The 25,595-nt window shown below is 41.0% G+C and overlaps 1 protein-coding gene across 2 annotated transcripts in view; it reads left to right on the top strand.

The window, feature by feature from the left end:
• Positions 1–25,595, top strand: part of LOC139750714 (Golgi to ER traffic protein 4 homolog) — a 259,236-nt gene that overhangs the window by 124,303 nt on the left and 109,338 nt on the right. For both annotated transcript variants that reach the window (XM_071665388.1, XM_071665387.1), the window contains exons 5-6: positions 12,892–13,030; positions 24,154–24,300. In XM_071665388.1, coding sequence (XP_071521489.1) covers positions 12,892–13,030; positions 24,154–24,300 — 286 coding nt within the window. The remainder of the gene's footprint in view (positions 1–12,891; positions 13,031–24,153; positions 24,301–25,595) is intronic.

The following is a 25,595-nucleotide window of genomic DNA, read 5'->3' as shown; positions in this document are numbered from 1 at the left end:
TCTCTATCAACTCTATCATATGCCTTCTCCAGATCCATAAATGCTACATACAAATCCATTTGCTTTTCTAAGTATTTCTCACACACATTCTTCAAAGCAAACACCTGATCCACACATCCTCTACCACTTCTGAAACCACACTGCTCTTCCCCAGTCTGATGCTCTGTACATGCCTTCACCCTCTCAATCAATAGCCTCCCATATAATTTACCAGGAATACTCAACAAACTTATACCTCTGTAATTTGAGCACTCACTCTTATCCCCTTTGCCTTTGTACAATGGCACTATACCTCTGTAATTTGAGCACTCACTCTTATCCCCTTTGCCTTTGTACAATGGCACTATGCACGCATTCCGCCAATCCTCAGGCACCTCACCATGAGTCATACATACATTAAATACCCTTACCAACCAGTCAATAATACAGTCACCTCCTTTTTTGATAAATTCCACTGCAGTACCTTCCAAACCTGCTGCCTTGCCGGCTTTCATCTTCCGAAAGCTTTTACTACCTCTTCTCTGTTTACCAAATAATTTTCCCTAACCCTCTCACTTTGCACACCACCTCGACCAAAACACCCTATATCTGCCACTCTATCGTCAAACACATTCAACAAACCTTCAAAATACTCACTCCATCTCCTTCTCACATCACCACTACTTGTTATCACCTCCTCATTTGCTCCCTTGTCTTACGCACTTTATTTACCTCCTTCCAGAACATCTTTTTATTCTCCCTAAAATTTAATGATACTCTCTCACCCCAACTCTCATTTGCCCTCTTTTTCACCTCTTGCACCTTTCTCTTAACTTCTCTTAACCTCCTGTCTCTTTCTTTTATACATCTCCCACTCAATTGCATTTTTTCCCTGCAAAAATCGTCCAAATGCCTCTCTCTTCTCTTTCACTAATAATCTTACTTCTTCATCCCACCACTCACTACCCTTTCTAATCAACCCACCTCCCACTCTTCTCATGCCACAAGCATCTTTTGCGCAATCCATCATTGCTTCCCTAAATACATCCCATTCCTCCCCCACTCTCCTTACTTCCATTGTTCTCACCTTTTTCCATTCTGTACTCAGTCTCTCCTGGTACTTCCTCACACAAGTCTCCTTCCCAAGCTCACTTACTCTCCCCACCCTCTTCACCCCAACATTCACTCTTCTTTTCTGAAAACCCATACAAATCTTCACCTTAGCCTCCACAAGATAATGATCAGACATCCCTCCAGTTGCACCTCTCAGCACATTAACATCCAAAAGTCTCTCTTTCGCGCGCCTGTAAATTAACACGTAATCCAATAACGCGCTCTGGCCATCTCTCCTCCTTACATACGTATACTTATGTATATCTCGCTTTTTAAACCAGGTACTCCCAATCACCAGTCCTTTTTCAGCACATAAATCTACAAGCTCTTCACCATTTCCATTTACAACACTGAACACCCCATGTATACCAATTATTCCCTCAACTGCCACATTACTCACCTTTGCATTCAAATCACCCATCACTATAACCTGGTTTCGTGCATCGAAACCACTAACACACTCATTCAGCTGCTCCCAAAACACTTGCCTCTCATGATCTTTCTTCTCATGCCCAGGTGCATATGCACCAATAATCACCCATGTCTCTCCATCAACTTTCAGTTTTACCCATATTAATCGAGAATTTACTTTCTTTCATTCTATCACATACTCCCACAACTCCTGTTTCAGGAGTACTGCTACTCCTTCCCTTGCTCTTGTCCTCTCACTAACCCCTGACTTTACTCCCAAGACATTCCCAAACCACTCTTCCCCTTCACCCTTGAGCTTCGTTTCACTCAGAGCCAAAACAACCAGAATCCTTTCCTCAAACATACTACCTATCTCTCCTTTTTTCACATCTTGGTTACATCCACACACACATTTAGACACCCCAATCTGAGCCTTCGAGGAGGATGAGCACTCCCCGCGTGACTCCTTCTTCTATATATATATATTTATTTATATTTATTATACTTTGTCGCTGTCTCCCGCGTTTGCGAGGTAGCGCAAGGAAACAGACGAAAGAAATGGCCCAACCCCCCCCCCCCCCATACACATGTATATACATACGTCCACACACGCAAATATACATACCTACACAGCTTTCCATGGTTTACCCCAGACGCTTCACATGCCTTGCTTCAATCCACTGACAGCACGTCAACCCCGGTATACCACATTGCTCCAATTCACTCTATTCCTTGCCCTCCTTTCACCCTCCTGCATGTTCAGGCCCCGATCACACAAAATCTTTTTCACTCCATCTTTCCACCTCCAATTTGGTCTCCCTCTTCTCCTTGTTCCCTCCACCTCCGACACATATATCCTCTTGGTCAATCTTTCCTCACTCATCCTCTCCATGTGCCCAAACCACTTCAAAACACCCTCTTCTGCTCTCTCAACCACGCTCTTTATATTTCCACACATCTCTCTTACCCTTACGTTACTCACTCGATCAAACCACCTCACACCACACATTGTCCTCAAACATCTCATTTCCAGCACATCCATCCTCCTGCGCACAACTCTATCCATAGCCCACGCCTCGCAACCATACAACATTGTTGGAACCACTATTCCTTCAAACGTACCCATTATATATATATATATATATATATATAAGCAAATGGATTTGTATGTAGCATTTATGGATCTGGAGAAGGCATATGATAGAGTTGATAGAGATGCTCTGTGGAAGGTATTAAGAATATATGGTGTGGGAGGGAAGTTGTTAGAAGCAGTGAAAAGTTTTTATCGAGGATGTAAGGCATGTGTACGTGTAGGAAGAGAGGAAAGTGATTGCTTCTCAGTGAATGTAGGTTTGCGGCAGGGGTGTGTGGTGTCTCCATGGTTGTTTAATTTGTTTATGGATGGGTTGTTAGGGAGGTAAATGCAAGAGTTTTTGAAAGAGGGGCAAGTATGAAGTCTGTTGGGGATGAGAGAGCTTGGGAAGTGAGTCAGTTGTTGTTCACTGATGATACAGCGCTGGTGGCTGATTCAAGTGAGAAACTGCAGAAGGTGGTGACTGAGTTTGGTAAAGTGTGTGAAAGAAGAAAGTTAAGAGTAAATGTGAATAAGAGCAAGGTTATTAGGTACAGTAGGGTTGAGGGTCAAGTCAATTGGGAGGTAAGTTTGAATGGAGGAAAACTGGAGGAAGTAAAGTTTTTTAGATGTCTGGGAGTGGATCTGGCAGTGGATGGAACCATGGAAGCGGAAGTGAATCATAGGGTGGGGGAGGGGGCGAAAATCCTGTGAGCCTTGAAGAATGTGTGGAAGTCGAGAACATTATCTCGGAAAGCAAAAATGGGTATGTATGAAGGAATAGTGGTTCCAACAATATTGTATGGTTGCGAGGCGTGGGCTATGGATAGAGTTGTGCGCAGAAGGATGGATGTGCTGGAAATGAGATGTTTGAGGACAATGTGTGGTGTGAGGTGGTTTGATCGAGTAAGTAACGTAAGGGTAAGAGAGATGTGTGGAAATAAAAAGAGCGTGGTTGAGAGAGTAGAAGAGGGTGTTTTGAAATGGTTTGGGCACATGGAGAGAATGAGTGAGGAAAGATTGACCAAGAGGATATATGTGTCGGAGGTGGAGGGAATGAGGAGAAGTGGGAGACCAAATTGGAGGTGGAAAGATGGAGTGAAAAAGATTTTGTGTGATCGGGGCCTGAACATGCAGGAGGGTGAAAGGAGGGCAAGGAATAGAGTGAATTGGATCGATGTGGTATACCGGGGTTGACGGGCTGTCAGTGGATTGAATCAGGGCATGTGAAGCATCTGGGGTAAACCATGGAAAGCTGTGTAGGTTTGTATATTTGCGTGTGTGGACGTATGTATATACATGTGTATGGGAGTGGGTTGGGCCATTTCTTTCGTCTGTTTCCTTGCGCTACCTCGCAAATGTGGGAAACAGCGACAAAGCAAAAAAAAAAAATATATATATATATATATATATATATATATATATATATATATATATATATATATATATATATATATATATTCTTTTTTTTTTATACCTCGTCGCTGTCTCCCGCGGTTGCGAGGTAGCGCAAGGAAACAGACGAAAGAAATGGCCCAACCCCCCCCCATACACATGTACATACACACGTCCACACACGCAAATATACATATCTACACAGCTTTCCATGGTTTACCCCGGACGCTTCACATGCCTTGATTCAATCCACTGACAGCACGTCAACCCCTGTATACCACATCGCTCCAATTCTCTCTACTCCTTGCCCTCCTTTCACCCTCCTGCATGTTCAGGCCCCGATCACACAAAATCCTTTTCACTCCATCTTTCCACCTCCAATTAGGTCTCCCTCTTCTCCTCGTTCCCTCCACCTCCGACACATATATCCTCTTGGTCAATCTTTCCTCACTCATTCTCTCCATGTGCCCAAACCATTTCAAAACACCCTCTTCTGCTCTCTCAACCACGCTCTTTTTATTTCCACACATCTCTCTTACCCTTACGTTACTTACTCGATCAAACCACCTCACACCACACATTGTCCTCAAACATCTCATTTCCAGCACATCCATCCTCCTGCGCACAACTCTATCCATAGCCCACGCCTCGCAACCATACAACATTGTTGGAACCACTATTCCTTCAAACATACCCATTTTTGCTTTCCGAGATAATGTTCTCGACTTCCACACATTTTTCAAGGCTCCCAAAATTTTCGCCCCCTCCCCCACCCTATGATCCACTTCTGCTTCCATGGTTCCATCCGCTGACAGATCCACTCCCAGATATCTAAAACACTTCACTTCCTCCAGTTTTTCTCCATTCAAACTCACCTCCCAATTGACTTGACCCTCAACCCTACTGTACCTAATAACCTTGCTCTTATTCACATTTACTCTTAACTTTCTTCTTCCACACACTTTACCAAACTCCGTCACCAGCTTCTGCAGTTTCTCACATGAATCCGCCACCAGCGCTGTATCATCAGCGAACAACAACTGACTCACTTCCCAAGCTCTCTCATCCCCAACAGACTTCATACTTGCCCCTCTTTCCAAGACTCTTGCATATATATATATATATATATATATATATATATATATATATATATATATATATATATATATATATTAAAAGGGGGTGACTGTATTGTTGACTGGTTGGTAAGGTTATTTAATGTATGTATGACTCATGGTGAGGTGCCTGAGGATTGGCGGAATGCGTGCATAGTGCCATTGTACAAAGGCAAAGGGGATAAGAGTGAGTGCTCAAATTACAGAGGTATAAGTTTGTTGAGTATTCCTGGTAAATTATATGGGAGGGTATTGATTGAGAGGGTGAAGGCATGTACAGAGCATCAGATTGGGGAAGAGCAGTGTGGTTTCAGAAGTGGTAGAGGATGTGTGGATCAGGTGTTTGCTTTGAAGAATGTATGTGAGAAATACTTAGAAAAGCAAATGGATTTGTATGTAGCATTTATGGATCTGTAGAAGGCATATGATAGAGTTGATAGAGATGCTCTGTGGAAGGTATTAAGAATATATGGTGTGGGAGGCAAGTTGTTAGAAGCAGTGAAAAGTTTTTATCGAGGATGTAAGGCATGTGTACGTGTAGGAAGAGAGGAAAGTGATTGGTTCTCAGTGAATGTAGGTTTGCGGCAGGGGTGTGTGATGTCTCCATGGTTGTTTGATTTGTTTATGGATGGGGTTGTTAGGGAGGTAAATGCAAGAGTCTTGGAAAGAGGGGCAAGTATGAAGTCTGTTGGGGATGAGAGAGCTTGGGAAGTGAGTCAGTTGTTGTTCGCTGATGATACAGCGCTGGTGGCGGATTCATGTGAGAAACTGCAGAAGCTGGTGACGGAGTTTGGTAAAGTGTGTGGAAGAAGAAAGTTAAGAGTAAATGTGAATAAGAGCAAGGTTATTAGGTACAGTAGGGTTGAGGGTCAAGTCAATTGGGAGGTGAGTTTAAATGGTGAAAAACTGGAGGAAGTGAAGTGTTTTAGATATCTGGGAGTGGATCTGTCAGCGGATGGAACCATGGAAGCGGAAGTGGATCATAGGGTGGGGGAGGGGGCGAAAATTTTGGGAGCCTTGAAGAATGTGTGGAAGTCGAGAACATTATCCCGGAAAGCAAAAATGGGTATGTTTGAAGGAATAGTAGTTCCAACAATGTTGTATGGTTGCGAGGCGTGGGCTATGGATAGAGTTATGCGCAGGAGGATGGATGTGCTGGAAATGAGATGTTTGAGGACAATGTGTGGTGTGAGGTGGTTTGATCGAGTAAGTAACGTAAGGGTAAGAGAGATGTGTGGAAATAAAAAGAGCGTGGTTGAGAGAGCAGAAGAGGGTGTTTTGAAATGGTTTGGGCACATGGAGAGAATGAGTGAGGAAAGATTGACCAAGAGGATATATGTGTCGGAGGTGGAGGGAACGAGGAGAAGAGGGAGACCAAATTGGAGGTGGAAAGATGGAGTGGAAAGGATTTTGTGTGATCGGGGCCTGAACATGCAGGAGGGTGAAAGGAGGGCAAGGAATAGAGTGAATTGGAGCGATGTGGTATACAGGGGTTGACGTGCTGTCAGTGGATTGAATCAAGGCATGTGAAGCGTCCGGGGTAAACCATGGAAAGCTGTGTAGGTATGTATATTTCCGTGTGTGGACGTGTGTATGTACATGTGTATGGGGGGGGGTTGGGCCATTTCTTTCGTCTGTTTCCTTGCGCTACCTCGCAAACGCGGGAGACAGCGACAAAGTATAAAAAAAAAAAAAAAAAAAAATATATATATATACATATACACACACACACACACACACACACACACACACACACACGCACACATACATACATATATACATACATACATACATACATACATAGACACCCATACATGCACATATATATATATACTTATACATAACAACATATAGATGGACAGGCATATGGATATATACACATGTACATATTCATTCTTGCTTCTGTTCATCCATTCCTGTTCTGTCACAACCCCGCCAAACAAGAAATAGCATTCCCCCACACTTTCAGCAAGCTAGCACCAGGAAAGGACAAAATAGGCCACATTTGTTCACACGCAGTCTTTATCTGTCATGTGTAATGCACCGAAACCATAGCTCCCTATCCATATTCAGGTCCCACAGACCTTTCCATGGTTTACCCCAGACACTTTACATGCCCTGGTTCAGTCCATTGACCCTCCTGTATGTTCAGGCCCTGATCACTCAAAATCTTTTTCACTTCATCTTTCCACCTCCAATTTGGTCTCCCACTTCTCCTTGGCCCCTCCATCTTTGACACATATATCCTCTTTGTCAATCTGTCCTCACTCATTTCTCCATATGTCCAAACCATTTCAACACACCCTCTTGTGCTCTCTTAACCACACTCTTTTTATTTCCATACATCTCTCTTACCCTTTCATTACTTACTCGATCAAACCACCTCACACCACGTATTGTCCTCAAACATCTCATTTCCAGCACATCCACCCTCCTCGCACAACGCACAACTCTATCTATAGTCCATGCCTCGCAACCATATAACCCTTTCATTGTTTACTTGATCAAAGCTCCTCACACCACATATTGTCCTCAAAAATTTCTTTCCAACACATCCACCCTCCTTTGTATAGCCCTCTCTACAGCCTATGGCCCACAAACATATAACATTGTTGGAATTACTATTCCTTCAAACATAATCATTTTTGCTCTCTGAGATAACATTTTCTCCTTCCACACAATTTTCATCGCTCCTAGAAGCTTTGCCCACTCCCCCACTCAGTGACTCACTTCTGCTTCTATGGTTCCATCTGCTGCAAAGTCCACTTCCACATATATGAAACACTTCACTTCCTCCAAGTTTTCTCCATTCAAACTTACATCCCAGTCAAGTTTTCTGTCAACCCTAATGAACCTAATAACCTTGCTGTTATTCACATCGACTCTCTACTTGCTCTTTTCACACACTTTACCAAACTTAGTTACCAACCTCTGCAGTTTCTCACCTGAATCGGCCACCAGCCCTTTATTATAAGCGAACAACAACTGACTCACTTTCCGCACTGTATTATCAGCGAACAACAATTGACTCACTTTCTAGGACCTCTCAACCACAAGAGACTGCCTACTTACCCCTTTCTTCAAAAATGCTTGCATATACCTCCCTAACCACTCCATCCATAAACAAATTAAACAACCATGGGGACATCACACACCCCTCCTGCAAACCAACATTCACTGGGAACCCATCACTCTCCTCTCTTCCTACTCATTCACGTGCCTCACATCCTTGGTAAAAGGTTCATTGCTTCTATCAACTTACCTCATACACCATATACTCTTAAAACCTTCCACAAAGCATATCTATTGACCCTATCATATGCCTTCTCCAGATTCATAAATGCTACATACAAATCCATTTTTTTTCTAAGTATTGTTCACATACATTCTTCAAAGCAAACACCTGATCCACACATCCTCTACCACTTCTAAAACCACACTGCTCTTCCCTAATCTGATGCGCTGTACATCCCCCGACCCTCTCAGTCAACACCCTCCCATATAATTTCTCATTAATACTCAACAAACTTTTGCCTCTGTAATTTGAACACTCACCTTCATCCCCATTTCCTTTTGTACAGTGGCACTATGCATGCATTCTGCCAATCTTCAGGCACTTCATCATGATCCATACATACACTGAACATCCTTACCAACCAATCAGCAACACGGTCACCCCCTTTTTTGATAAAATAAATTTCACTGCTATACCATCCAAACCCGCCGCCTTGCCAGTTTTCATCTGCAAAGCTTTCACTACCTCTTCACTTTTTACCAAACCATTCTCCCTGACCCCTTCACACTACCCAACCAAAACACCCTATATCTGCCACTCTGTCATCAAACACATTCAACAAACTTTCAAAATACTCACTCCATCTCCTCACTTCATCACTGCTTGTTATTACTTCCCGACTTGCCCTTTCACCAATGTTCCATTTGTTTTCTTGTCTTATGCACATTATTTACCTCCTTCCAAAACACCTTTTTATTCTTAGAATTTAAAGATACTCTCTTCCCAACTCTCATTTTCCCTCTTTTTCTCCTTTTGCACCTTTCTTTTGACATCCAGCTGCTTTCTTTTATACATCTCCCAGTCCTTTGCACTATTTCCCTGTGAGTGTCGTCCAAACACCGCTCTCTTTCACAAATAACCTTACTTCTTCATCCTACTACTCACTACTCTTTGTAATCTGCCCACTTACCACCTTTCTCAAGCTAAATGCATCTTTTGTGCAAGCCATCACATTTCATTCCTCACCCACTCCTCTCACATCATTTGCTCTCACCTTTTGCCATTCTACACTCAATAACTCCTGGTACTTCCTCACATAAGTCTCCTTTCCAAGCTCACTTACTCTCACCACTTTCTTCACCCCAACAGTCTCTCTTCTTTTCTGGACACCTCAACAAATCTTCACGTAAGCCTACACAAGATAGTGATCAGACATCCCTCTGGCTGCTTCTTTCAGCACATTAACATCCAAAATTCTCTTTTACATGCCTGTCAATTAACATGTAATCCAATAAAGCCGTTTGACCATCTCTCCTACTCACATACATATACTTAGGTATATCTCTCTTTTTAAGCCAGGTATTCCTATGTATATCTCTCTTTTTAAGCCAGGTATTCCTAATCAACAGTCCTTTGTCCTTTTTCAGCACCCAAATCCACAAGCTCTTCACCATTTCCAGTTACAACACTGAACACCCCATGTACACCAGTTATACCCTCCATTGCCACATTACTCTTTGCTTTTAAAGCACCCATTATTATAAACCGGTCTCGTGCATCAAAGCTGGTAACGCACTCATTCAGCTGCTTCCATTTACTGCGTGTGTATGTGTGTATGTTTATGTGGACATATATATTGAAGTAGAGATGGTAACTGATGATGCGAGACACTAGAGTATAAAGTTTAATCCATACATTTTGACAGAGTTGTGTTCCTCATTGGAGTAAGCGAGGAATGCAGATCAAAGACACACCCAGCCTTTTTTGAATATCGGTGTTACTTTGGTAAGTTTCTTTCCCCTGAAACATTTCCCATAGCAAGTAACTTATTGAAAAAAGCTACTATGGGTTTGACTGTTTCATTTTTTTACCCTCACAGTGTCCTTGGTGTGCTGTTTTATGTTTTTTCATATCATTTAGCACTGGTAGTATATCAGTGTCCTGGTTCAGTCCATTGACAGAACTGCATTGCTAACATGGGAAATGCCGATCAGTTATGGAAAAAAGAGTATGTCATTATCTTGTATTTCAGTATGTTACAAGATGTTTTGCCCTCTTAGCAGTGGAGCTGGAATTGGGTCATGAGTTATGAATACAGACGCAAAGAAATCTTAAAATCTTTGCTGTAAGTTTGTTGTCTTGAATCAAGTCACTATTTTTTTTATTAAATGGCCCAATTGGTTGGATATAATTCTCTTACATTCAACATAACTTTAAAACTCTTTAGGATTTCTTTTGTTACTTTCAGCAATATGTGCTTCATACTGACATTTGCATTTTTCTTTGCACAAATTTAAGTAATTTACCCTATTGTGTTAGTTATAGGGAAGTGGTTTTGATGCATTGCACTCAACAGTCAGAGAATGGATGTGAGTGAATGCAGCCTTTCTTCCTCTGTTCCTTGCATTACTTCGCTGATGTGGGAAATGGCAAACAAGTACAAAAAGAAAAAATTTGTTTTTGGTCTCTTTGAGTTTTGTATGTGCTACTTTCATAGATTACAGGCAATTCTTTATGTCATTGCTCTCCCACTTACGTCTCATTTTGGAACAAGACTGTGTCATACACTTTGGCATATATGTTCCTTTCCCGAAATAGAAATTATTAATGTATCTTTTCCAAGCTACTTCCACTTTTTTTTCATTAATGATATTATAATTTGCCTGTCAAGAGTATTGTGAAGATCATTGTAATTTGCAGGTCTCAAATTTGGTGTTTTCTTATGACTTTTGTGTTGACCAGCATTACTGGCTGTTTGAACTTTAAAAGGATTTGCTGATGATCATATGTAAGAGATTTTTCTCCCACTTGAACATTATAAATGAGATCTTAATTTGTAGTTAGAACTGGAAAGGGATTTGCTCTACTTAGATACTGGTATGTTAAAATCTCCTATTATGTTCGAATGGTGTTCATTACAAATTTCTGACAATTGATCATAGTTTTTTGTCTACTACTAGTGTCTTTGCTGGAGGCTTATCAACTAATCCTATCATTGTTTTCTTACACAGCTCATCTTTAGTTTCAGCAAAAACAGAGTTGATTATATAATTGACAGCAGTTTCTAGTATGGCATTAGGATGAGGTATAACAAAGAGCAAGACACTACTGACCTCTTTATTTTCCTTATCATTGTTAATCAGGGTGTACCAAGGAATTGGATATTAAGAGAAGAAATTTCTGTCTGTAATATTTAAGCTAAATTTTGAAATGCCATTCATATCATAATTTTCTTCAAAAGCTGTTGTTTAAAAAAAGAAATCACAAATGTCTGTGCTGTATCATATTTTGGTATGTATGTGTGCAGCATTGGGAATGATATGCAGTATGGAGCAGTGAAAGGGTTTATCTTGTCTCTTCAAAGAGAGGTGCAATGAGGAACCTGAATTCAAGGTCTTCTCAATCCAGACCTTTAAAGTAGTTTCTATGGGGTTTAGCCTTTTTTCTCTTACTCCTGTTAGAAGTAGAGCTTTGTGTGCATGAGCCTGACTCTGCTGAAGGCATATGTACACTTTGAGGCAACAGAGTTGGGTCTCCAGGAAGTTTTTCTTCAGATTTCCTTGCTGGTGGATGTTGACTAGAACTAAAGAGGCTTCTGAAAGTTCAATGCGTGTGAATCTAATGTTGAAAGAGGTCTATGTTGGAGTTGGAATTTTTAACCATTCCTGACGAGGAAAGTTTTGGTAAACCCCTATTAAACTATCCATAGAGTTAACACACGAGGATGTCATGGAGACTGTGATGGGACTGGATGTGATCTGCACTTGTATTGTCAAACCACAGGGGAATCAAACTGAAAAAGAAGAGTTGGGATTTGTTCATGCTAGACAGTAATATCATGAAATTCAGGCTTGGTTGACCACCATACATTGCATCTGTTAGACTTTTCTGTAAAACAGCTGGACAGTCAGCCTGGATGTAACCCTTAGATTGCTAGTATTGTCACTGAACGATCTGGAGACTAGTTCTCACAAAATTATGTGATGATTTAACTTTTCCTACATGTTTGAATATCCAACTGATTCATCATACCTTTAGTACTCCACTTGGCTGAGAAGGATATTATATCAGGTGGATGCTGTCAGGGTAACAAAGGAAAATGCATATGAATGTGAGTACGTTTAGGTAATGGGATATATAGCATGAGAATTGGAAAATGATATGGTATTTACATAGTGAAATGTGTTTATATTATGGTATGAGGAGGGTTGCATGATATAGCAAGCAGATTTATAGCCTGAACATTTATTCATCTATGAATTTTGCCACACATATAAGTAAAGTCTTATGTTTTTTATAGATATTGTTTCAGAAAAAAATATTGAATTGTAAGTTTTTTCTAAGTGCTCCACTGAGGTTGTACACGTTTAGAGCAGCTGTAGTCGATGGCTGAAGTTTAATTTGAGTTGCATTTTAATAGTATGGTAGACATAACATATTGGTTGATTTTGTCTTTATATGGATTACTTTTATATTCAAAACTACTTCATTATATGAGAGTACATTTACCTGTAGAGTAGGTTTTGAAAATTGTATAATAATGTGTTGTGTTATTCTGTATTTCACCTTAGAGAAGAATTATGGCTCAGCTCGTTTCCACTACCTACGGTCAGAGGATGGAGGTGGTTGTGCAGATATGTTAGTGGAGTTACATTTACTTAGAGGCTACCCCTCAGAAGTAGATCTCTTCCTTACACAAGCTGTCCTACAGTAAGTGTAAATGTACAGTCTGATTATTTGCTGTTTTCTGTCCTCAACTTTTAAACTGTGATGCACCTTCTAAAAGGGCTGCTTGACAGACTGTAATGTTCCTTCTGGAAGCTCCATGTTGTTTTAAATTGCACATTGCCCCCACATTTGAATTTCCAGTTAATGTATGGTTCCATTTCTGATCCAGATATGTAGCTAGGGACCTAACAGTATAGCTGGAAAATGTTTTACATTATTGTCAATTTTTTCAATTTTCCAAAAGAAGGAACAGAGAATTGGGCCAGGTGATTGTATTCCCTCAAAGGCCCAGTCCTCTGTTCTTAACGCTACCTCGCTAATGCGGGAAATGGCGAATAGTTTGAAAGAAAGAAAGATAATCATAAAAGAGAGTATAATTGCATCATTAGGGCAGGAAGCGCAGTTTACATGTAAACCATTTTAGCTAATTTATTATAAAGGCAAGGCAGCAGGTTTGGATGGTATTGCAGTGGAATTTATTAAAAAAGGGGGTGACTGTATTGTTGACTGGTTGGTAAGGTTATTTAATGTATGTATGACTCATGGTGAGGTGCCTGAGGATTGGCGGAATGCGTGCATAGTGCCATTGTACAAAGACAAAGGGGATAAGAGTGAGTGCTCAAATTACAGAGGTATAAGTTTGTTGAGTATTCCTGGTAAATTATATGGGAGGATATTGATTGAGAGGGTGAAGGCATGTACAGAGCATCAGGTTGGGGAAGAGCAGTGTGGTTTCAGAAGTGGTAGAGGATGTGTGGATCAGGTGTTTGCTTTGAAGAGTGTATGTGAGAAATACTTAGAAAAGCAAATGGATTTGTATGTAGCATTTATGGATCTGGAGAAGGCATATGATAGAGTTGATAGAGATGCTCTGTGGAAGGTATTAAGAATATATGGTGTGGGAGGAAAGTTGTTAGAAGTAGTGAAAAGTTTTTATCGAGGATGTAAGGCATGTGTACGTGTAGGAAGAGAGGAAAGTGATTGGTTCTCAGTGAATGTAGGTTTGCGGCAGGGGTGTGTGATGTCTCCGTGGTTGTTTAATTTGTTTATGGATGGGGTTGTTAGGGAGGTGAATGCAAGAGTTTTGGAAAGAGGGGCAAGTATGAAGTCTGTTGGGGATGAGAGAGCTTGGGAAGTGAGTCAGTTGTTGTTCGCTGATGATACAGCGCTGGTGGCTGATTCATGTGAGAAACTGCAGAAGCTGGTGACTGAGTTTGGTAAAGTGTGTGAAAGAAGAAAGTTAAGAGTAAATGTGAATAAGAGCAAGGTTATTAGGTACAGTAGGGTTGAGGGTCAAGTCAATTGGGAGGTGAGTTTGAATGGAGAAAAACTGGAGGAAGTGAAGTGTTTTAGATATCTGGGAGTGGATCTGGCAGCGGATGAAACCATGGAAGCGGAAGTGGATCATAGGGTGGGGGAGGGGGCGAAAATTCTGGGAGCCTTGAAGAATGTGTGGAAGTCGAGAACATTATCTCGGAAAGCAAAAATGGGTATGTTTGAAGGAATAGTGGTTCCAACAATGTTGTATGGTTGCGAGGCGTGTGCTATGGATAGAGTGGTGCGCAGGAGGATGGATGTGCTGGAAATGAGATGTTTGAGGACAATGTGTGGTGTGAGGTGGTTTGATCGAGTAAGTAATGTAAGGGTAAGAGAGATGTGTGGAAATATAAAGAGCGTGGTTGAGAGAGCAGAAGAGGGTGTTTTGAAATGGTTTGGGCACATGGAGAGAATGAGTGAGGAAAGATTGACCAAGAGGATATATGTGTCGGAGGTGGAGGGAACGAGGAGAAGAGGGAGACCAAATTGGAGGTGGAAAGATGGAGTGAAAAAGATTTTGTGTGATCGGGGCCTGAACATGCAGGAGGGTGAAAGGAGGGCAAGGAATAGAGTGAATTGGAGCGATGTGGTATACCGGGGTTGACGTGCTGTCAGTGGATTGAATCAGGGCATGTGAAGCGTCTGGGGTGAACCATGGAAAGCTGTGTAGGTGTGTATATTTGCGTGTGTGGACGTATGTATATACATGTGTATGGGGGTGGGTTGGGCCATTTCTTTCGTCTGTTTCCTTGCGCTACCTTGCAAACGCGGGAGACAGCGGCAAAAAAAAAAAAAAATTATAAAGGAAACAATTTCAGTTGATATCTTGGACCTGATTTGATTTGTCTGGTGGGCTTTATGGTAGAAAGGAAGGAAAGGGAAGACAAAGAAGGAGGGGGGATTATCCCTGTTATTAAGGAATATTGAGTTTCAAGAAACGTGGATGGATGGCCCATTCATATAGTATATAATGGGATAGGTAACTAGGAAAGACATGCATAGTGGTGTTAATGATTTGCAATCCATGAAAATATTGTAGTAACCTGAACAAATATTTGTTTATGACAATGAATATAATCAAGATGGTGAAGAAAGCAGCAAGTTCATGCTCTTCTCCAAGATGACAAAATACTGATAATGGGGGGTTTCTGTTTCATATAAATAGACTGGGAGAATTTAGTCTCATGGAGATATATCAAAGACACAAGTTGTTAGACTGCATGAAGGAAAACTCGCACATTTGCATGTGAATGAGCTCATTAAATCAGAGGGGATGATATGCCATCATTACTTGGTTATATCTTTATACATAATGATGTGGCAGTTGAAAATATCAGATATAGTAGGCCTGTTGTGTGTGTTTTGGGTGACTTATTGGTTCATTAGGACATTAAAAAGAATATAAGGAAGGAAATCAGAGTCAAAAAATAAACAGGCTTACACTGGGAAGAGGATTTCCATTGCCAAAATGTAAGTCATTGTTGTTTAAGAATTTGTGAAATTTGAAATGAAAGGGTGATGACATGGATAGCTTTCTGTCTATCTGCCTATGTCTCTGATGCCTGTTCCCACCTGAAACTCTCTCAAAGAGGTGGCCACAGCAATGGAGTGTCCATAATTAGTGAACTCTTGCTGCATCTGAGCCTTTAGTACCTCACCCTTAACAGGTCACTGGCAGAGGGCAACTGTAGCACAGTGTTTGCAGAGGCTTCTGCCTAATGTTCCTGTTGACTGATACTCCTGCATACTACTTCTACGTAATGTTTGTACCTAATGCCCCTGCTTAAGTGTTCCTACGTCTTACATCTATCTTTTGCTCTTGATATGTTGCCAGAAGGCAGGGCTTATGCATAGTACTCACCACAGGAAAATCTAGTTTTGAAGAATGAGCTGTGTAAGTTAAGTATTGTCAGGTATTATGTATGACAAGGAGAGATTGTATAATTGTGGACAATTCTAGTAGTCCTTGTGTGGGTAAGGCAGAAAGAAAATATAGCTAACTGGGTGAGAGGAGTGCAACTTGACAACCACTAAAGTGTTGGCTCACTGTGCAACTGTCACTAACCCTCTTGATACCCAGGCAGGTGTTACTGGTAGTATACCTCCCAGTTCATTGGCTGCCTACCAACTGCTGCCCACATTCAGCTTCATATAGAAAGGGATGATTAGAAAACAGAGAGATATGGTGTAGTAAAAGATGTCAGAAACAAAGGAGCATAGGGATGTACTTTGGAGGAGGTACAGTTGTGGACCAATTTTCATGGTACAGCTTGTTTGGGTGAATATTTTTTGGGAGTGGAGTCAAAGCAAATGGTTAGTTGTTCAAGCCTGGCTATTGTGGTTATGTAGGTGGGTAGGTGGGAGAGAGGGAATGTGGGAGAGGTTGGCAAGTCCCACTCTTCGTTAATCACCCTCTGAAATAATTGTATGAATTCATTATCCAGCTGATACAAAATGCATGTAAGGGAATCTTATACTTTTAGTTGAGGTTGATAAAGAAAGTACAAAAAGAGTGTTTGGATTTTTATGTGTTTCTCCATATCCCTATGGGGTAAAGGTGGCTTATAGCAGTATCACAGCTCCCCATACCCCACTATTCGTGCACACACACACACACACACACACACACACACACACACACACACACACACACACACACACACACACACCTCTGTTGTGACAAGGTTTGAAACATTTGATATTTAAATTTGTTATGTCATTGTCTGTATTTACTCATATGCATGGCTGAGCAATATTATTATGTAGTGAGGTTCCTAAGGATATATGGAGTGCATTTATAGTGCCTTGTATAAAGGCAAGTGGGACAAAGGTGAGTATTTGAGGTACAAAAGTGTAAGTTTGTTGAGTGTGTCAGGTAAGTTGTATGGAAGAGTGTTGATTGAGAGGATGGGGCATGCACATAGCATCAGTTTGGGATGATCACTTTTGTTTCAGGAGTGGTAGACAATGTTTGGATTAGGTGTTTACTTTGAAGAATGTGTGAGAAATATTTAGAGAATTAGAAAAAAAAAATCTGTATGAGGTATTTATAGATCTGGAGAAAGCATATAAAGTTGATACAGATGCTTTGTGGAAGGTGTCATGAATATAATATGGTGTGAGAAGAGAGCTATTAGAAGCAGTGAGGAGTTTTTATCAGGAGAGTAAGGCATGTGTGCGAGTAATCAGAGAGGAGGGTAAAGGGTTTCAGGTGAAGGTAGGTGTGCAGCAGAATGTGTGATGTCACCAATTCTGTTTAATTTCTTTATAGATGTGGTAGTGAGGGAGGTAAATGCACAGGCCTTGGAGGTGGGCAGCTATGCAGTTTCTGTATTTCTAAACCTAACAACCTAGCTTTTATTCACATTTACTCTCAATTTCCTTTTGCCAAACTCAGACACCAACTTCAACAGCTTCTTAATTCAAAATCTGCCACTAGTGCTTTGTGATCACCAAACAACAGCTGACTCAGTTCCAAAATCTGCCACTAGTGCTTTGTGATCACCAAACAACAGCTGTTGTTTGGTGATCACAAAGCACTAGTGGCAGATTTTGAATTAAGAAGCTGTTGAAGTTGGTGTCTGAGTTTGGCAAAAGGAAATTGAGAGTAAATGTGAATAAAAGCTAGGTTGTTAGGTTTAGAAATACAGAATATGGTTAGTTGGGTTGTGAGTTTGAATGGAGAAAATTTGGAGAAAGTGAGTTTTAGATACCTAGGAATGACATGGCAGTGAATGGAATCATGAAAGCAGAGGTGAGCCAAATGATGGATGAAGGGGGAAGGCTCTAGGAGCATTGAGGAATTTGTAGGAAGAATGTTGACCATCTGAGAAGGTAGAAATGGGTACATTTGAAGGCATAGTAGCCTTAACACTATGATGTGGGTGCAAGCCGTGTTCTCTAGATGAGAATGCGCAGAAAAGGGTGAACATGTTGGACATGAAATGTTTGAGGGTATTATGTGGTTTGAGGTGGTTAGATCAGGTTATTGATACCATGTATATTTGTCCACAGGTCAAGTTTTTATGACCAGATTATAATATGAAGAATAGAAATGGCCACTCTGTATGTGAGTAATACTTTTGATAGATTAATATTTACATACTGTGTTTCTTTCTCAAGAATGGGATGAAGAGTTACTGCTCTAAGATGTTTATCTAAACTCTTGTATACATATAGAAAAATATATTGTATATCTCAAATTACAAAACATGATGCTAGAACTTAACAAGGGTTAAAAAAAAGATACATATATGGTAAAGCATCTCCCCAATGCAGCACTCATTTGGCCCCACTACCAAGCTAACTGATCAGGCTACACAGCTCATTCTTGATTCAGGCATATCCAAGGGATTTGGGGTGACAGGTGCAATGGGTTAAGTTACCCCTTTGAGGAATACATTGCATAATAAATGTATTCAACAATTCTAATAATCTAATTTTTTTGTATTGCATAAGGAAAAATATATGTATATTCATGTTTTTCATATTTGGTCAGCTGTTTCCGATGTTAGTGAAGTAGTGCTAGGAAGAGAATAAGGAAGGCCACATTCTCCCTCATACATTTCCCAACTTTCATGTGCAGTGCACTGGAACCATAGTCCATATTCACAACCAGGCCCCACAGAACTTTCCCTGTTTTCCCCAGTCCTCTTTACATAGTCTAGTTCAGACCATAAACAGCACATTGCCCCTTGTAAACACATTATTCCAGTTCACTCTATCCCATGCACACCTTTCACCCTCCAGCATGTTCAGGCCCTGATCACTCAAAGTCTTTTTCACTCAATCCTTTCTTTCATATTTAGGATCCCCTTTCTCCTTGTCCCTTCCTCTTCTGACACATATATCCTCTTTGTCAACCTCTCCTCCTTATGTGCTGAAAAAGGACTGGTGATTGGGAATACCTGGTTTCAAAAGAGAGATATACATAAGTATACGTATGCAAGTAGGAGAGATGGCCAGAGAGCGTTATTGGATTACGTGTTAATTGATAGGCGTGCGAAAGAGAGACTTTTGGATGTTAATGTGCTGAGAGGTGCAACTGGAGGGATTTCCGATCATTATCTTGTGGAGCCGAAGGTGAAGATTTGTAGAGGTTTTCAGAAAAGAAGAATGTTGGGGTGAAGAGAGTGGTGAGAGTAAGTGAGCTTGGGAAGGAGACTTGTGTGAGGAAGTACCAGGAGAGACTGAGTACAGAATGGAAAAAGGTGATAACAAGGGAGGTAAGGGGAGTGGGGGAGGAATGGGATGTATTTAGGGAAGCAGTGATGGCTTGCGTAAAAGATGCTTGTGGCATGAGAAGCATGGGAGGTGGGCAGATTCGAAAGGGTAGTGAGTGGTGGGATGAAGAAGTAAGATTGTTAGTGAAAGAGAAGAGAGAGGCATTTGGATGATTTTGCAGGGAAATAATTCAAATGACTGGATGATGTATAAAAGAAAGAGGCAGGAGGTCAAGAGAAAGGTGCAAGAGGTGAAAAAGAGGGCAAATGAGAGTTGGGGTGAGAGAGTATCATTAAATTCTAGGGAGAATAAAAAGATGTTTAGGATGGAGGTGAATAATGTGCATAAGACAAGGGAATCAATGGGAACTTCAGTGAAGGGGGCTAATGGGGAGGTGATAACAAGTAGTGGTGATGTGAGAAGGAGATGGAGTGAGTATTTTGAAGGTTTGTTGAATGTGTTTGATGATAAAGTGGCAGATATAGGGTGTTTTGGTTGAGGTGGTGTGCAAAGTGCGAGGTTTAGGGAGAATGATTTGGTAAATGGAGAAGAGTTAGTGAAAGCTTTGCAGAAAATGAAAGCCGGCAAGGCAGCAGGTTTGGATGGTATTGCAGTGGAATCTATTAAAAAAGGGGATGACTGAATTGTTGACTGGTTGGTAAGGTTATGTAATGTATGTATGACTCATGGTGAGGTGCCTTCGGATTGGCGGAATGCTTGCAGAGTGCCATTGTACAAAGGTAAAGGGGATAAGTGTGAGTGCTCAAATTAGAGGTATAAGTTTGTTGAGTATTGCTGGTAAATTATATGGGAGGGTATTGATTGAGAGGGTGAAGGCATGTACAGAGCATCAGACTGGGGAAGGGCAGTGTGGTTTCAGAAGTGGTAGAGGATGTGTGGATCAGGTGTTTGCTTTGAAGAATGTATGTGAGAAATACTTAGAAAAGCAAATGGATTTGTATGTAGCATTTATGGATCTGGAGAAGGCATATGATAAGAGTTGATAGAGATGCTCTGTGGAAGGTATTAAGAATATATGGTGTGGGAGGCAAGTTGTTAGAAGCAGTGAAAAGTTTTTATTGAGGATGTAAGGCACGTGTACGTGTAGGAAGAGAGGAAAGTGATTGGTTCTCGGTGAATGTAAGTTTGCGGCAGGGGTGTGTGATGTCTCCATGGTTGTTTAATTTGTTTATGGATGGGCTTGTTAGGGAGGTGAATGCAAGAGTTTTGGAAAGAGGGGCAAGAGTGAAGTCTGTTGTGGATGGTAGAGCTTGGTAAGTGAGTCAGTTGTTGTTCGCTGATGATTCAGCGCTGATGGCTGATTAGTGTGAGAAACTGCAGAAGCTGGTGACTGAGTTTGGTAAAGTGTGTGAAAGAAGAAAGTTGAGAGTAAATGTGAATAAGAGCAAGTTTATTAGGTACAGTAGGGTTGAGGGTCAAGTCAATTGGGAGGTAAGTTTGATATGAGAAAAACTGAAGGAAGTGAAGTGCTTTAGATATCTGGGAGTGGATTTGGCAGTGGATGGAACCATGGAAGCGGAAGTGAATCATAGGGTGGGGGAGGGGGCGAAAGTTCTGGGAGCCTTGAAGAATGTGTGGAGGTCTAGAACATTATCTCGAAAAGCAAAAATGGGTATGTTTGAAGGAGTAGTGGTTCCAACAATGTTATATGGTTGTAAGGCGTGGGCTATAGATAGAATTGTGCGGAGGAGGGTGGATGTGCTGGAAATGAGATGTTTGAGGACAATATGTGGTGTGAGATGGTTTGATCGAGTAAGTAATAATAGGGTAAGAGAGATGTGTGGTAATAAAAAGTGTGGTTGAGCGAGCAGAAAAGGGTGTTTTGAAGTGGTTTGGTCACATGGAGAGAACGAGTGAGGAAAGATTGACCAAGAGGATATATGTGTCAGAGGTGGAGGGAATGAGAAGTGGGAGACCAAATTGTAGGTGGAAAGATGGAGTGAAAAAGATTTTGAGTGATCGGGGCCTGAACATGGAGGAAGGTGAAAGGCGAGCAAGGAATAGAGTGAATTGGAACGATGTGGTATACTGGGGTCGATGTGCTGTCAATGGATTGAACCAGGGCATGTGAAGCGTCTGGGATAAACCATGGAAAGTTCTGTGGGTCCTGGGTGTGGAAAGGGAGCTGTGGTTTCGGCGCATTATTACATGACAGCTAGAGACTGAGTGTGAACGAATGTGGCCTTTGTTGTCTTTCCTCGCACTACCTCGCACACATGAGGGGGGAGGGGGTTGTTATTTCATGTGTGGCGGGGTGGCGATGGGAATGAATAAAGGCAGCCGGTATGAATTATGTACATGTGTATATATGTATATGTCTGTGTGTGTATATATATGTATACGTTGAGATGTATAGATGTGTATATTTGCGTTTGTGGATGCTTAGGTGTATACATGTGTATGTGGGTGGGTTGGGCCAGTCTTTCGTCTGTTTTCTTGCGCTACCTTGCTAACGCGGGAGACATTGACAAAGCAAAATAGAATAAATAGATATTAAAATAAAAAATACACATATATATGGGAATGAATAAAGGCGGACAGTATGGATTATGTACATGTGTATATATGTATATGTCTGTGTGTGTGTGGATGTGTATGTTTACATATGTGTATGTGAGTGGGTCGGGCCATTCTTTCGTCTGTTTCCTAGCACTACCTTGCTAATGAGGGAGACAGCGACAAAGTAAAATAAATAAATATATATACCATATTGGGTAAGAGCAGTGTGGTTTCAGAAGTAGTAGAGAATGCGTGGATCAGGTGTTTGCTATGAAAAATGTATGTGAGAAATACTTAGAAAAGCAAGTGGATTTATATGTAACATTTATGGATCTGGAGAAGGCATATGATCAGAGTTGATAGAGATGCTCTTTGGAAGGTATTAAGAATATATGGTGTGGGAGGCAAGTTGTTAGAAGCAGTAAAAAGTTTTTATCGAGGATGTAAGGCATGTGTATGAGTAGGAAGAGTGGAACGTGATTGGTTCTCAGTGAATGTTGGTTTGCGGCAGGGGTGTGTGATGTCTCCATGGTCGTTTAATTTGTTTATGGATGGGGTTGTTAGGGAGGTAAATGCAAGAGTTTTGGAAAGAGGTGCAAGTATGCAGTCTGTTGTGGATGAGAGAGCTTGGGAAGTGAGTCAGTTGTTGTTCGCTGATGATACAGCGCTGATGGCTGATTCTTGAGAAACTGCCGAAACTGGTGAGTGAGTTTGGTAAAGTGTGTGAAAGAAGAAAGTTAAGAGTAAATGTGAATAAGAGCATGGTTATTTAGGTACAGTAGGGTTGAGGGACAAGTCAATTGGGAGGTAAGTTTGAATGGAGAAAAACTGGAGGAAGTGAAGTGCTTTAGATATTTGGGAGTGGATTTGGCAGCAGATGGAACCATGGAAGTGGAAGTGAATCATAGGGTGGGAGGGGACGAATGTTCTGGGAGCTTTGAAAAATGTATGGAAGTCGAGAACGATATCTTGGAAAGCAAAAATGGGTATCTTTGAAGGAATAGTGGTTCCAACAATGCTATATGGGTGTGAGGCGTGGTCTATAGATAGAGTTGTGTGGAGGAGGGTGGATGTGCTGGAAATGAGATGTTTGAGGACAATATGTGGTGTAAGGTATTTTGATCGAGTAAGTAATGAAAGGGTAAGAGAGATGTATGGTAATAAAAAGAGTGTGTTTGAGAGAGCAGAAGAGGGTGCTTTGAAATGGTTTGGTCACATGGAGAGAACGAGTGTGGAAAGATTGACTAAGAGGATATATGTGTCAGAGGTGGATGGAACGAGAAGTGGGAGACCAAATTGTAGGTGGAAAGATGGAGTGAAAAAGATTTTGAGTGATCGGGGCCTGAACATGCAGGAGGGTGAAAGGCGTGCAAGGAATAGAGTGAATTGGAACAATGTGGTATACTGGGGTCGATGTGCTGTCAATGGATTGAACCAGGGCATGTGAAGTGTCTGGGGTAAACCAGGGAAAGTTGTGTGGGGCCTGGATGTGGAAAGGGAGCTATGGTTTCGATGCATTATACACGAGAGCTAGAGAATGAGTGTGAACGAATGTGGCCTTTGTCGTCTTTTCCTAGCGCTACCTCACACACATCTGGAGGGAGGGGGTTGTCATTTCATGTGTGGGGGTGGTGATGATGGGAATGAATAAGGGCAGACAGTATGAATTATGTACATGTGTATATATGTATATGTCTGTGTGTGTATATATATGTATACGTTGAGATGTATAGGTATATATATATGTGTGTGTTTGGACTTGTATATATGTACATGTGTATGTGGATGGGTTGGGCCATTCTTTCGTCTGTTTCCTTACACACCTCTTTTTTCCAAGCTCAATTAAATTTGGTAATTAAATATGTTTGCCAAATTCATTAGCAGAATATGAGACACCTTTCTCTGAGTCAGTTTTTAACAAGCAACATTACAGGAAAGTTTATGTCTAGATAATTCAGCTTTGAGTGTGAAAAAGTGACAATCTAGTACATAAGTACATACATAGAAAGAAGAACAATGTAATTGCTAAATGCCACTTGCTTCAGGTACCTCTGCCTTCAGAAGAAAGTGGCTGCATCTGAGGTATTTGAGACCTACACGAAAAAGCATCCAAACATAACTAAACAGCGAGGACCACCGTTCATTCTCCCTCTTCTTAATTTTTTGTGGCTCCTTCTCTCAACAATTGAAAGGTGGGTTTTTTGGAATTGTCATATCATTATTTGTACTATTCCAGAACTACAACTTGAAATGTTCTGACAGTGTTGGTAATAAGAATTAAAGGAATGGCTGATCATAAGATCACCCCAAGGTCCACCTAAGGAGATGTGGTGAATTATATCCCACCAGCATCACAAAAATAATCAGGTTTTGCCCACCCAAGTCTTGAGAAAGCTGCTAAGCTTTCTCCTGACTTACCCACAACCATATTGATTTATTCACTTATAGTTGCCTGAGGACCTACTACAACTTCAAGGCTGTGTTACCTACAGTAGCAGGGAAATTGTGGCATTCTTTGGAGTGAGAACTACTACATAGGGACTGTACTCCTTTCTGTTGACATTGGATGATACAATCTTGCTGAATGGGACTTTTCACTTGCAGCATAACCACCAGCAGGCGGAGTCCAGTAGCACTCTCACCATCATATCAACCTAGATGCATCTTGGTGGTCAGCATACAAAGGCCTTCTTGCTTTGATTAGATACACTTAGGGGTATATCTAGGGGAAATAGCGCCTTTGGCAAGCACTGAAATTGCACCCCTGACTTGATTAAAAATGTACATACAATGGATGTATATAAAGATATATACAGTGTAATTATAAACTGTTGAAGAGTTAGGCCAAACTTAGATTTATATAAACTCTTAGAAACTTAAAGTTAAAGACTTATTTGAACAAAATTGTAACATAGAAGCGGTAATGCAACTGATATTAGCTACATATTACTGTAGTTGAAAATTAGGTGTTTCTTTTTTATCTCAAAAAACCAAACCATTAAAAATGTCAATTGGGTAGCATATATCAAAAAACAAACCTGTCGAGTGGTGCCCCCTTCAAGTGGCACCCAGGGCACCTTCCCTACCTGTCATACCCTAGATATGTCACTGTAATATTACCTTCAATTTTTGATATTTTTCTCAGAAAATAAGATTTCCTTTAACAACTCATTGTAAGAATTATTTTTCATGCTGAATACAAATCTATTATTATTATTATTATTATTATTATTTTGCTTTGTCGCTGTCTCCTGCATTAGCGAGGTAGCGCAAGGAAACAGACGAAAGAATGGCCTAACCCACCCACATACACATGTACATACATACACATCCACACACGCAATATATACATACCTATACATCTGAGTGTATACATATATATACACACAGACATATACATATATACACATGCACATAATTCATACTATCTGCCTTTATTCATTCCCATCGCCACCCTGCCACACATGAAAATAACCACCCCTTCCCC

Source organism: Panulirus ornatus, chromosome 10 (genome assembly GCF_036320965.1).
Source record: "Panulirus ornatus isolate Po-2019 chromosome 10, ASM3632096v1, whole genome shotgun sequence".
Taxonomy (NCBI): Eukaryota; Metazoa; Arthropoda; class Malacostraca; order Decapoda; family Palinuridae; genus Panulirus; species Panulirus ornatus.
Note: the sequence above shows the minus strand (reverse complement) of the source record. Positions and strands in the feature narration are given on the sequence as shown.